This window comes from Brassica oleracea, chromosome C2, assembly GCF_000695525.1.
Source record: "Brassica oleracea var. oleracea cultivar TO1000 chromosome C2, BOL, whole genome shotgun sequence".
Classification (NCBI taxonomy): domain Eukaryota; kingdom Viridiplantae; phylum Streptophyta; class Magnoliopsida; order Brassicales; family Brassicaceae; genus Brassica; species Brassica oleracea.
In genome coordinates this window covers 8,608,757-8,622,631 of record NC_027749.1, presented here as the reverse complement: position 1 = coordinate 8,622,631, position 13,875 = coordinate 8,608,757, and the positions used below count along the sequence as shown (strand labels likewise).

General features: G+C 41.2%; 4 protein-coding genes across 4 annotated transcripts in view; 2 read left to right on the top strand and 2 right to left on the bottom strand.

The window, feature by feature from the left end:
- LOC106323359 (glutathione S-transferase T3-like) overlaps positions 1–295 on the bottom strand; it is an 888-nt gene extending 593 nt beyond the window's left edge. Inside the window, exon 1 of the mRNA XM_013761500.1 lies at positions 6–295. Within this exon, the coding sequence (XP_013616954.1) occupies positions 6–295 (290 nt within the window). The remainder of the gene's footprint in view (positions 1–5) is intronic.
- A 1,509-nt stretch (positions 296–1,804) lies between these two features.
- On the top strand, positions 1,805–8,358 carry LOC106322445 (formin-like protein 13). The gene is given in 18 exon segments (XM_013760460.1): positions 1,805–2,021; positions 2,247–2,947; positions 3,144–3,365; positions 3,449–5,097; positions 5,099–5,249; positions 5,358–5,429; positions 5,519–5,617; positions 5,716–5,757; positions 5,846–5,926; positions 6,011–6,061; positions 6,151–6,232; positions 6,309–6,457; positions 6,460–6,561; positions 6,651–6,767; positions 7,085–7,153; positions 7,241–7,307; positions 7,401–8,228; positions 8,312–8,358. Coding segments are annotated over 17 exon segments (4,242 nt in total). The 5' UTR covers positions 1,805–1,948; the 3' UTR covers positions 7,916–8,228; positions 8,312–8,358.
- Positions 8,359–8,431: 73 nt separating this feature from the next.
- Positions 8,432–11,518, bottom strand: LOC106322446 (glycerophosphodiester phosphodiesterase GDPDL6-like). Its single transcript, XM_013760461.1, has 9 exons — positions 11,503–11,518; positions 11,276–11,395; positions 10,863–11,159; positions 10,666–10,775; positions 10,096–10,594; positions 9,693–10,013; positions 9,484–9,626; positions 8,936–9,407; positions 8,432–8,855 (listed from the first exon to the last, which is right to left on the bottom strand). Exons 2-9 carry the CDS (start codon positions 11,385–11,387, stop codon positions 8,557–8,559), a joined length of 2,253 nt encoding a protein of 750 aa, XP_013615915.1. The 5' UTR covers positions 11,388–11,395; positions 11,503–11,518; the 3' UTR covers positions 8,432–8,556.
- A 690-nt stretch (positions 11,519–12,208) lies between these two features.
- Positions 12,209–13,441, top strand: LOC106326525 (VAMP-like protein YKT61). The gene is made up of 6 exons (XM_013764491.1): positions 12,209–12,401; positions 12,492–12,589; positions 12,688–12,792; positions 12,921–12,986; positions 13,136–13,222; positions 13,333–13,441. The coding sequence occupies exons 1-6, from the start codon at positions 12,209–12,211 to the stop codon at positions 13,381–13,383; spliced, it is 600 nt and encodes a 199-aa protein (XP_013619945.1). The 3' UTR covers positions 13,384–13,441.
- The last annotated feature ends 434 nt before the right edge of the window (positions 13,442–13,875 follow it).

Here is a 13,875-nt window from a genome sequence, read left to right as displayed (position 1 = left end):
CCGACCTCTGCTCATTTGCAACAATAGCATCCTTGGAAGTGTTAAGCCACACTCTGATCAGCACTTCGTCATCTGCTGGATTCCATTTGCGTCTTACAACACGGGCTGCTGGTGTCTGTACTGGTGCGTCTTGAGATTGTTGTGAACTGAAAGCCGGAAAAGTCTGTGATTCTCCAAAGTTAACACTAGAATGAAAACTTTCATAAGGAAAGTTTTCATGGAAAACGCTACCTTGTTGACTGTGAAGCAGTCCTACGTAGCTAGAGAACTGGCTACGAAGATTGCTTGGATCCATAACAGTAAGAAAATATAAGAGATTTCTTGGAGAAAGACTAATGAGATGATAGAAGAGAGAAAAGATAAGAGATTTAAATAGGAGGAAGTGAAGAATACAAAGTACATCACCGCCTTAATGGCAAACTCCGAACAAGAAATGTCTAATCCCAACTTATTACACAACTAAAAAGCTATCAACTTTCTTTTAAAACATCAGTGACTTAAATATATATCTAACATTTAATATTTCCAACCACAAAATGTCTAACACAAGACAGAGAAACAATCAGTTGAATGCATTACTATTGCAAGATTAAAAAAAAACATTAATCAATAAACTATGAACTATGGAAAATGCAAAGTGTCATGAAGAAAGCTAATCAAGACAAATGACATGAGATATTTAAATCTATACGAATCAAACTCTAAACTATTAGTCTATACGAATCAAATCTATACAAATGACATGAGCTTATGTTCACAGATTGGAATTTGCACACATATCAAAATCTAAACCAGTTAAAAAATTGATCTCGAACCATAGAAATCTATACGAAACTATCATACAGTTGTTCAAATCTATACTAAAGAATCGAACATAGAAATTTGAACCGAACAAGGATGTTTTTTACCAACTAAACAATCATACAATCAAAACGAAACAATCACACAAGCTACAACGAAACAATCATACAATCGAACCATAGAAAGCTTTTGAAATCTATACGAACTATCATAAATTGTCGAAACCTAGAATCTATACAATAGTTCTCAAACCAATGAATCTATATCTTTTTGTCATCGAATCTATCAAACAACATCGGATAAATACCATTTTATTCGCCGAATTTCGACAAAACCCTAAAAAAAAATTTGAAATCAGATCGGACTTGAAAAACAAACCTTGTTAAGATTGGGACGATTCTCAAAGGTTTTGGGGAGGATTGGTTCTCGTCGAATTGGAACGGAAGCGAACCGATGTGGATTGAGCTTTGGAGGAGGATCTGGGGAACAAACGACGACGGAAGCTGCGACCTCGCCAACGGAGATAAAGAGATCTCCCACTCCAGTGAAAGAGAGAAGACGCAGGGTTGGCTTTCGATTTGAAGAGATGGATTTGGAGATCAAGGCTTCGCCATCGCCATCGCCATCGCCATCGAGCTTTTGATTTTGATTTCGATTTCGGAATTCTCGAGGAGAACAACAGCCGCACAAGTCACCGATTCCATCGCCCACTCCCGTGCTGCCACGGGACGGGCCTAAGGGCTCCTGGTACCGATGGCCTTACTACCTGAACAAACCAGAGCAGAATTAGGCGGGCTTTACTAACAGGCTTCACTAAAACCTCATTAACAACCAAATGGGCCTGAGAGATGAATGCCGGTTCATCCGTGACTGAGAAGACACATGTCAGGCCGGTGGAGAGATGGCGGCTGATCATTGGATCCACGTCATCGAACCCGCTAGCTTGACCTTTTCCTCTTCCAGGAAACATACAAAACACACGACATCCAACGCCTTCTTTTTCCTACGTTAAGTAAAAGCGAACACCTTTTGACATCTTAAACAGATTCAAAAAGAGGCAACTTTCAGCTTCAGATTCTGGAATCCGAACGTTAACAAAAGGTTCTCGGTTTCGAAACGAGAAGATAGGGTTTAGGAGCTTGATGAAATGGCCTTGTTCCGCAAATTGTTCTACCGCAAACCTCCAGATGGTTTGCTCGAGATATGCGACAGAGTTTTCGGTCTGTTTCTCTCTATACCTCAGCTTCATGTCTCTGTTTTGCCTTGTTGATTCTACTTCCATGTGTTCTGTATCTGAGCCTCTGAAAAAAAATCGAGCCTTTCTACGTTCATTTGGCGAATCTGCGATTTGTTTGAGAAATTTGATAGCTTTTGTGAGATTTTTCATTTTTTTTTATGATATGATTGGCTTTAAGACACAAAAGGTTCTGTCTTTTTGTTTGCAGTGTTCGACTGTTGCTTCTCCGACGACTCTTGGGAAGAAGAAAACTACAAAACTTACATGGCCGGAGTAGTCAATCAGCTACAGGAGCACTTCCCCGAGGCATCCTCTCTTGTGTTTAACTTCCGTGAAGTGGGTACTCGGAGTGTGATGGCTGATGTCTTGTCAGAACACGGCTTGACCATTATGGACTATCCTCGCCACTACGAAGGCTGCTCGTTGCTGCCTGTGGAAGTCATGCACCATTTTCTTAGGTCCAGTGAAAGCTGGCTCTCGCTTGGTCCAAATAACTTGTTGTTAATGCATTGCGAGCGAGGGGCTTGGCCGGTTCTAGCTTTCATGCTAGCTGCTCTTCTTATTTACCGGAAGCAGTACTGTGGTGAGTACAAGACCTTGGACATGATCTGCAAGCAGGCTCCGCGCGAGCTTATGCATTTGTTCTCACCGTTGAACCCGATTCCTTCTCAGCTGCGTTATTTACAGTATGTGTCGAGAAGGAATGTGGTCTCTGAATGGCCTCCTCTGGATAGGGCTCTCACCATGGATTGTGTTATTTTGAGATGTGTTCCTGATGTTAGTGGGCAAGGAGGTTGTCGCCCAATCTTTACAGTATATGGTCAGGATCCTTTTTTTGTTGATGATAAAAAGCCTAAGCTTTTGTACTCAACTCCTAAGAAAGGGAAACACCTTAGGATCTACAAGCAGGTATACTGTTATGACCTTTGACTAAGCATGTGCTTGATAAATTTAGATTGCATCTTCATCTTAAGGTCTTGGCAACAGAGATAGTTTTGATCATTAATTAGCTTTCTGTTGCTATTTAGCTTTCTTTGTCTTTGTTCGGAATATGATTCAGTGGTTTTTCTCTGTTTTGTTTTCTTGATTTTTGTGTGTTTTGCAGGCAGAATGTGAACTAGTCAAGATTGACATCAACTGTCATGTGCAAGGTGATATAGTGATTGAATGCCTCAGTTTGAACGATGACATGGAGAGAGAGGTCATGGTGTTTCGAGCGGTTTTCAACACAGCTTTTATCAGATCAAATATTTTGATGCTCAACCGTGATGAGGTTGACACATTATGGGATATAAAAGAACAATTCCCAAAGGGGTTCAGAGTTGAGGTATGTAATGTACTCATGGTGCTCAATTTCTCTTCACATTCCTTTGTAGCTTATTACTCACAGAGAGTACTTTCTTTGTGAAGCTTCTCTTCTCGGATATGGATGCTGCCTCGTCTGTTGATTCGATGAACTTTTCATGTTTGGAAGAGAAAGATGGTCTTCCAATAGAAGTTTTTTCCAAAGTTCATGATTTCTTCAATCAAGTTGACTGGGATGATCAGACGGACGCCACTCGCAATATGCTTCAGCATTTAGCTATTGCAAATGCTGTCCAGGAAAGACCAGATGGGAATTCAAGTCCAGGACCACAAGGTTTAAGCCCCAGAAATATCCATGATATAGTGAAACAGGCAGCAATTGAGAATAATGCAAAACTAAAATTGTCGTCAGTGTCCGAGGTTGAAACGGTCGACACGCCTGAAAACCGACCTTCCGGTTCGGTAAAGAAGCTTGTAGCAGAAGATATGCATTCTGTTCTTCAGATAAGTAGCCAAGCAAACACCACCAGTCATGAGTCCCCTTCTCTCAAGCTTGTGCATCATTCTGCCACAGTTAAACCTTTTGTAGAGAGTTCTGACTTCTCTGAAAATGCTGAGGAGAATATCTCGAGTCCACCTCGGGAAAACAGGAGCACACTGTCACCACCTCACGCGGAAAGAACGTCGTTGGTTCCACAAGGAGCACCTTCCCCACCTCCTCCACTTCCAACTGTTGCTTCTCAACCTTCAGAGAAATTTCATCATTCTGTTGTCCAACCGGCGGAGACACTTCAACAGGGAAACGCATGGGTGTCATTAGCTGGCTCTACATTTCATCGAACAACTCCAAACGCAGAGCATCCTATGACACTGCCTTCAACATCTCTTCCCCTTCCTCCTGCATCTAATGTTCCTACTCGGGAGTCTTCTAAAATAACAAAATCATCTTCAGCTCTGCCCTCTCCTATGTTATCAGCTACTACAGCCAAACAAATCCAAACTGAGACATCAGGTTCTTTCTGTCCTCCTGGTTCATCTTCAATAGGAGCTCCCAATGATGTGGCTACACCTCTTGGACAACCGGCTAGGTCACCTCCTCCAGTGTCTAAATCAGACAAAACACATATGTTACCTCGACCACCACCACCTCCCCCTCCTCCGATGCGGCATGCAGACCAGAACACTGTCGCTAGAGTTTCCCCTCGTATACCACCCCAAGCGCTAGCTACAGGTGCCTCTCCTCCCCCTCCCCCAGCTCCTCCAACGCCTCCACCGCTTCCTACTTCTTCTGCTCCCCCTCCCCCACCTCCTCCAACACCTCCACGGCTTCCTACCTCTTCTGCCCCTCCTCCCCCTCCCCCTCCAAAAGCGCCACCTCCACCACCAATAGGTCAGATGAAGGCACCGTCAGCACCACCTCCACCACCACCGTTGGGTCAGATGAGACCACCATCAGCACCACCTCCTCCTCCTCCTCCAAAGTTAGGAACAAAGTCATCCCCATCTACTGGTTCTAGTGTGCCTCCAACACCTGCCTTACCAGCTGGACCTCTTTCATCAGGAAAAGGGAGAATGTTACCTGTAAATTCAAAGAATAACACAGCCAAAAAGCTGAAGCCATACCACTGGTTGAAACTGACAAGAGCTGTCAATGGGAGCTTATGGGCTGATACACAAATGTCTAGCGAAGCTTCTAAGTATGGATTGTTCATCTTGTCGTTAGCTATTTCAATGATACCTCCGGTTCTTGTATTATACTAAGCTATTAATTCTTATTTGTTACTTTAGGGCTCCTGAGATTGACATGAAAGAGCTTGAAAGTCTTTTCTCCGCATCAGCTCCAGAAGAGGCAGGAAAGTTAAAACTAAATAGCTGTCGTGGACCTAAACCTGAGAAAGTCCAACTGGTAAATCATGTGTTTAATAGTTTACATGCGTGTACTTGTTTGTGTGTAAAGTGACTGTTTTGTCTATGGTTAAACATACTGAATACTATGAGAAACTCTATCTTACAGATTGAACACAGGCGAGCATACAACTGTGAGATTATGCTTTCAAAAGTGAAAGTACCTCTGCAGGATTTGATGGTAATATCAAGCTCTTTAATCGTGTCAGTTTTTCCTGGTAAAATGTCAATGAAAATCAAAAGCTAAATTCTCTCTCAAAATATTGGCAGTACTCAGTGCTTAACCTGGAGGAATCTGCTCTTGATGCTGACCAGGTTGAGAACCTAATTAAGTTTTGTCCAACAAGAGAAGAAATGGAATTACTAAAGGTATAATAAGTGCACTCCTTAAACTAAAAGTTCATCGAATATTTTGGGTATTATGTGATCCACCTTTTCCTTTGATCTATCTTCATTTTATGTTGCAGGGTTACAATAGTGACAAGGACAAGCTTGGAAAGTGCGAACTGGTACAAAACTTAGAAAAACTTTTAGTTTTATTGGAGTAACCATTAGAGCTGATAACAAAAAATATGCTTCTTGAAATTGTTTGAACAGTTCTTCTTAGAGATGATGAAAGTCCCACGAGTGGAGACAAAGCTCAGGGTGTTCTCTTTCAAAATTCAGTTTCGTTCTCAGGTCTGATAACTGATACGCTGCTAATTACCTATTATGCAGAGCTTTTATTTTGGTACTTATGGTCACTAGTGAACACCTTTTTAGATTTCTGAACTCAGGAATAGTCTAAGTGTTGTTAACTCCGCAGCAGAGCAGGTCAGTCAGACTCAACTTGTCGTCTAGATGACCTCACAACATGATTAAAACATGCATCACCAAGGCTATATTCGTTCTCTTTTCATCAGGTGAAGAATTCAGAAAAATTCAAAAGAATAATGCAGACTGTCTTGTCCCTCGGAAACGCCCTAAACCAAGGGACTGCTAGGGGTGAGTTTGAAAATGGAACGCATAAGCTCTGGGTTTTATCTTCTATCCTGCTCTGGCAATAGTTTTTTTTGTGTAGGTGCTGCGGTTGGGTTTAAACTGGATAGTCTGCCAAAACTCAGTGAAACACGGGCGCGGAATAACCGTATGACTCTGATGCATTATCTATGCAAGGTAAACTGCTATTTTCTGCGCTTCTGTAGCTTTCTGGATGTATTACTAGATGAAGAGAAAGATATAGTCTGATGGATTCACTGCAGATTCTTGCTGAGAAAATGCCAGAAGTCTTAGATTTCGCAAAAGATTTTTCCTCACTGGAGCCTGCAACAAAGGTACTCAGCTTTCACATCTCATGTGCAGTTTATGCTTGCATCAGTAAGAAAAAAATTAAACTGTGCTTATTTTCTTGAGTTTGTTACAGATTCAACTGAAGTTTTTGGCTGAGGAGATGCAAGCTATAAACAAGGGACTAGAGAAAATCGTACAGGAACTCTCCTTGTCCGAAAGTGATGGCCCAATTTCACACAACTTTAACAAGGTAGTATCTCTGTTTGATCACTAGTTCTCTCTTCAAGGCTTTCTTAAAGGAAACCGAAAAAATGTGTAGATGTAAATCATATAAAGTGCGGACCGTTTACTGGGAGAACAATCAAGTCCCATAAGAAATAAAAGTAGGCCAAGTAGTGTAGTCAGTATGAGATGTGATCCTAGTAAATTTTGAATGGAATGTGTATAACCACTGACTAACAAACAATGCAACAAATGTGTTGACAGTGCAGCTGCATGGACGCCGCTCATTGTTGATTTATTGTTGGATCATATATATCAGTGTCTATTTTCTGTTTTTGTTTGCAGATATTGAAGGAGTTCCTTCATTATGCGGAAGCAGAAGTAAGGTCCTTGGCTTCACTCTATTCGGGAGTGGTATGTCCCCAATAGTCCAATGTGCAAGACATAAGTGTATATTACCTGATTTTATCTATTCTCAGAATAATTAAGTTATGTATGCAGGGAAGAAACGTTGATGGCTTAATTTTCTACTTCGGTGAAGACCCTACTAAGTGCCCTTTTGAACAAGGTATGCATATACAAGACTATATATATGTAGTTTTTTATGTGAAACGTGGTGTTTCGGAGTTGTTTGAATGTAGCTAGTGGTTACAAATTGCAGGGGTGTCGACTCTTCTAAACTTTGTAAGACTGTTCAATCGTGCTCATGAAGAAAACGTAAAACAACTTGAAGCCGAAGCTAAGAAGAAGGCTGAGGAGGAGAAATTAAAAATAGGTCGGTTAGATAAAGAAAGCAGCAAGCCCTTATCCTTGGAGAAGGAGAAAGCAAAAATAAGTGGGTCAGATCGAGAAAGCAGGAAGCCCTTGTCCTTGGAGGAACAAGTTAAGAAGGAGAAAGCAAAAATAAGTGGACTAGATAAAGAAAGCAGCAACCCCTTGTCCTTGGAGGAACAAGTTAAGAAGGAGAGAACAAAGATAAGTGGATTAGATCAAGAAAGCAGCAAGCCCTTGTCCTTGGATGAACAAATTAAGAAGGAGAAAGCAAAGATAAGTGGATTAGATAAAGAAAGCAGGAAGCCCTTGTCCTTGGATGAACAAGTTAAACAGGAGAAAGCAAAAATAAATGGATTAGATCAAGAAACGAAGGAGCCACTGAATGAAAGAACAGCTGCATGAAGAATAACCAGTTCTTCATATTTCTTAGATAACAAAGGACGTAAGAGCAGAAATAGTTTATCTTCTTTTACCTTGTCACCTAACGGCAAATTAACTTGTAAAATAGGGAGGGGTATAAACATTGTAATTATTAAGCAATAAACACAAATACAGCATACATGTGAGTTGTGACATGTCTGGTCTAATCTCTTTCTGGGGGTTAAGCTGGCTGCAATAAGCAGTGTAATTTGATTTACCTCACCTGTGTAATAAACACTGTATGGAGACAGGCGTAAAGCAGAATACATGTTTTGTAAGCAAGGGAAGAGATCAGGTAAATTATTTCCAAGAATTTTCCTATGATCTGATTACACAAGACCTACTGGTGATTTGATAATTAATGTTTGTCTTTTGCAGCTGCATGAAATGTGGTAGACAAGGTAAGTCGGGAAAACAAAAAGGAGACAAAAATTATATTGATAGATTATTACACTCTATGATCTAATCAATAGTCCTACAAAATTAAGAAGGCTTCTATAGACTTTTAATCCCAGTGTGCATGTGTGTATGTGTGTGTATATACATATGTATGTGTGTATATTGTGGTAAAGTATGATACAGACATGGCATTAGTGTGTTAACGAGAAGGGTGTGGACTACTACTACGCGGAGAGGAGTAGTCCCAAGGCCAGCATCGCTATCAAGGAAAGGCTGAGATTAGCAGTGGTGGCTATGGTGCCTGAACGAAGAGAAGCTGGCGGAGCTCCTCCACTGGCATTGTTGGTGGCCAAGTTAGCAACCGGGGGCAGAGGCGGATCAATCACGTCTTTAGCGTCAAGAGGCGGGTTTGGGGCACTAGCTGGTGGCTGTGCTTCCTTGGATGCCACGGATACTAGAGTCCCTGCCTTTGCAGGTAATATGGCAAAGGGAAGCTCTCTGTATAAATCTGAGCATGGACTCCCTGCGTTTGCATCAAGTATATATATTACCAGCCTTGTCTTGATTGTTGTTTCATGATCTTTGTAGAGGTTTAGAACTTACTCAAGTATCTGGTGGCTGTAGCAGGGAACTCCGTGACGACTCCATCAACGCCATTCCCTGCAATGAATGTGGCAAGCTCTACCGTAGGATCAGAGAAGTAATCGAACGTTATGGAGAGGTACTCGTTTCTCAGCACAGAGACGTAAACAGAGATATTCCCCTTGTGCATTGCCTCCACTACTTTAGTCTTCCCTGTGGCAAAGCTTTGGGATATGGTGACAAGAGAACTTCTCAAGACATTGACTGCATCTGCATGCTTCTTGATTTCTTCAATGGTTGGTTTGGGAGCATCTCCTATTTCCTTGTCAATGCTCAAGACTCTAGTGTATTGAGGGACAGCCTTAAAACTGTCCAGAACAGAACTGTCATCTGACTGAATCAAAACCTTCATGTCAAGTTTGGAACTGGTCAAAGCGGACTTGACTGCGTCTACGATTCCTAGGCCTTTCTTTGATGCTAAATAAGCAGCATTCTGTCAACAAACCAAGGCGTTAGTGAGTGGAGATGCCTTGAGTAAGTTAAAGAGCTAATAGTGAAAAAAGGCTTGCCTGGATGTTGATGAGAACTCCAGTGACTGCCTTTGCTTTACTGAACTTGAGGAAGTCAGCGAGAGTCATGAACTTCCCTGCATTCTTGTTTTTTGGGTTTCTTGGGAATCCATCAGCAGCTAAGAAGGGGCTCTGGATTTGAGCTGGAGAAGTAACTTATTAGCTGATAGTTTCAGAATAGTTGTTAAAAATAGAAACCAGTTTCTTACGCTTTAGAGACTGGATCTCCGCCCATGTGAGATCAAAAGAGAAAATGCCATTTTTGGACTGGATCTCAGGAACGCTGGTGGCTCGGGTCATGAGAGTGGTCGCTGCAGTTGTGGTTGGTATGAGGTCTGCAGAATCAAGGCAGAAAGCCAGTCCATCTTTGGTCATCTGGACAGAACAGTCTATCACATCTGCTCCATCGTCCACCGCCTTCTGATAAGCCAGATCAGTGCAGCCTGGATAATCTCCACTTGCTCCATTGTGAGTTATGACCAACGTTTTGCCTATTTTGGGAGTATCTCTCTTTTGGTGAGCAAAGCAAGCTGCAAGAGAACAGAATCGTCTGCCGTTAGCTTCAAATTTTTGAGGAGACATATATATATGTGTGTGAGGAAATCATCTCACAGATGGCTTGTGATGCTGTTGGCGGAAAATCAGAGATGAAGCCATCAACAGAGAACTGGCCGTTGTCCACAAACTGGAGATACTCAGCGGAAGGATCATAGCTGTAGTTATAGCTGGTGAGCATATCATTGACAAAACCTGAAGCGTAGATTTCTAGACCTGCTTTGTGGGCATCAGTTACAACGGTGGTTGGCGGCTTAAGGTACTTGGCCGAGTCAATGGGCCAAATGTAGTCTTTGGGAACAATAATGCCTGTGGCAAAGACCTTGATGGCTGCGAGATTCAGCAGGATCTCGCTGTACTTTTTGTTGGTGGTAGGCTCGTTTGCCTCGGGGTCTTTGAACTCGAATATGAGCTTTGTCTTGGCCCTGCGTGCATCTTTCCCAATGCTCTTCAAGAAACCGATCTCTGGAGACGAGATGACGTTAATGCCATTGAAACGCAAGCTTCTAATGTACTCGGCTGGGCTTAGCTTGTGTTCCATGTAGAATGCGTCATACTGCACATTTGTATTGTTTGTTGTTTATTAGATTAATCAACAAGAACCCTCCTTAGGTTTGTTACTCATACCTGAACGCTCAACCAGAACTTGGGAGGCTTGGTGTCGAGGACGTCCTCCACGGCTGCAATTGCCATCTGGCCGTCGAAAATGCTGGGCCGAGAGAAGATGTTTTGAACAACTGCTCAATAATACAGAACATGTAAAGGCATGGTGGTGGTGGGGAGCATTTGAAGGGAGAAAAGGGGAGAGAGAGAGAGAGACATACGGGAGACGTTGGAGAAGATGGTGTCAGCAGAGTAGTCAAGAGCAAACCAGCCCTTGAGGTTTTGACCATAGACTTTGTAGGTCTTCTGGCCTTTGGGGAAGAAGGTGGAGATGGTGGTTGAATTGTCAAGCCTGATATCAGACAAGCAAAAGCCCGCACCGTCTTTTGTCAACTGGAGGTTGCACAACATTGTGAGATCAGGGGAGCTGGAGCTAATAGCCAAGTCGTTTGCAGTGGCGCTTGACTCTGGGAAAAGTCCTGAGAAGCCGCCTCTCGCTACAACCGCGGGCTCTTTTCCTGAAAACAAACAAACACATGTATGGGTTCTTAAACACAAACAAACAAACAACATGTTATGTAACATGAGCATGTGCTAGCAACTAAAAATAGAGACGGGTTACGGAAAAGTATACCGCTAAGGGTGAGCCATTTCTTGGCAGGAAGAGTTCCAGCAGCAGCCTTAGTTTTGGGGGGCGCAACACAAGAGTGTATGAGAAGAGAGAAAAGGATGAGAAACCTCAGCATGATTGATCCTGCATGTGTGTAGCGTAGCTATTATGAGATAATGTTTTTTTTGCGATACATAATGTTACATTTAAGAAACTGTTAAAGAGATGAGGACAAGTAAAGAGATTCGTACAACTTGAAATCAAGAACATGTGCCCTTTCCTTCCTATTGTGCTTCCTTGTGGTTCTTTCCCTTGTTTCCGTTTTTAGATTGTGAAAGAAAAGATAAGAAAATATGATAGCAGCTTGGGGCCGAAGAAAGAAAAAATGTTTTAAAATTGGAATAGGGAAAAAAATAAGTTTAATTAGTGGTTAAAGCCATGTATGGCTCAGAACTCTTTTTACATTCTATTTTTGTAATTTAACTTGTTACTCACTCAAAGAAAAGAAAGAAACTTAATAAAAATTAAAAATTAAATTAGTCCCCTCCATTCTTCAAATGTTTTGCACTGATTTTCAATTTTTTAATCTTTAAAACTATCAGATAAATATTCATTGAGCGTATTTACTATTTTTAAGATTATCCCTTAGAAAAAGGTTAGTTTTTTCGACTTGATTTCCTTTTTACTAATAGATTATCTCCTCTTCTCGCTGCTTATATGATTTGTACCCTCTCTAACTTGCTTCTTCTCCGTCTCCTTCAACCTCTCTGCTCCAACACTCTGTCTCTCTCTCTCTTTCTTGATTAAAAGGTTGTGTGCTCATTCTAGTTTCTATATATGTTTGTGTTGTGACAAAATCTGTCTCTTGCCAACTATGACCTGGTTTCTGTCTCACTATGATTCTCTAGCTCTTACTAATAGAACTTCATTTTTTTCAGTGATCCACCAGAGTTAATTATGAGTATCACGGCCTTGCTTGTTCTCAAGTGCACTCCCGATACTCCAAACCCAGTTATCCTCGCTCACGCATTCGACTTCTCTGGATTCAACTATTTCTACCACCCTAACATCTCAGAGTTCGTTCGCTTCTTCGGTAGTACTGTCGCTGGCCGAACCCTTCCTTCTCAGCGCCAATCTGTTAAACACAAAGGTTCTTGTTCTTATTCTTTGCCTCTTGCAATCTCTTATCCCTGTCTTAGTTTTAAGGTTTATAATTGAACTTGATGTGTTTGAGCTATAGACGAAGTAGTGCATTCTTACAACAGAAACGGCCTATGCGCCGTGGGATTCATGGACGACCGTTATCCTGTTCGAAGTGCTTTTTCTCTTCTCGATCAGGTACTGCGAAAATCCTACGTACATCTGGTTGATGCATGTAGCTTCTTGTTTGCTTAAGGAATGTATATGGTTTGTGTTGACATTGTTCTTTTTGGCAGGTTCTTGATGAGTACCAAAAGATATTTGGTGAGACATGGAGGTCAGCAAAAGAAGTCTCTAAGCAGAAGTGGCCATACTTAGTAGAAGCTTTAGAAAAATTTAAGGTATTCTCTACATACTTTACTACTGCTACTATTTGAGCCTTTGTAGTTTCTATAAAACTTGTTAGAAACCTTAGGATGTGAGGTTCTTCAATTATTCTTACTTATTATGGAATAAATATCCTATTCAGGACCCGGCTGAAGCTGATAAGCTGTTGAAAATACAGATGAAGCTGGATGAGAGCAGTATTATATTTGTAAGTGCAGTATAGACCATTCCATAAACACTTTGTCTGCTTTGCGTTTTTTTTTTCAGTGAACCATACATACCTACAGATATGGTTCCTTTGTTTCCAAGATTTCTTAAACACTTGTCAGTGAGTAGAGATTTTGATTTGTGTAACAGCATAAAACCATTGATGGTCTCCTAGCCCGAGGTGAAAAGCTGGACAGTTTAGTGGAGAAGAGTTCAGATTTAAACAAGGCATCAAAGGTAACATTCCACCCTAATATACGTAATTACTAGTGTTTCTTTAGAAGAGTGAGGTTTGGGAGATAGTTTCTGACATGAGAAAATTGGTTTTATGATGGATGATGAAACAGATGTTTTACAAGCGAGCGAGGAAAACAAACACATGCTGTACAATTCTCTGAAGCTGCAATGCAACTCTTGGATCTCCCTATCTGCTATATAGAATAGGGAAATGTGCATTTACATAATAACTTATACGACAAGGAAGAAGCTGTTCCCTGTCGGTTATGAGAATTTCATAAGACAAGGATAACGTGTTATGGAAGATATGGACAATCTATGATTTACTGTTCTCAGTGTTAATTTAGTTTCTGTTTTCTTTTGTTATGTGGCTAATCTATCAATGCATTTTTTTTTTTGAAACAATCTCTATGAATGCATATATAATGGAATATTCAGACATACACAGCACATAAAGAGACGCTAATTATATAGAAGAATAAATCTGAAGCACATTATTAAATTGGTGGTTTAATGGAAGTAAAGAGATCGAGTACTACTATCATAATTGTCACCCCATACTTAAAAACTGCTCGTCCCTTTAACTTTGTGTCAGAGGAGGTGCGAGTTGTGAGCAAAGCCGATAACGACGTAGTTCGTATTTGCAGTTAATT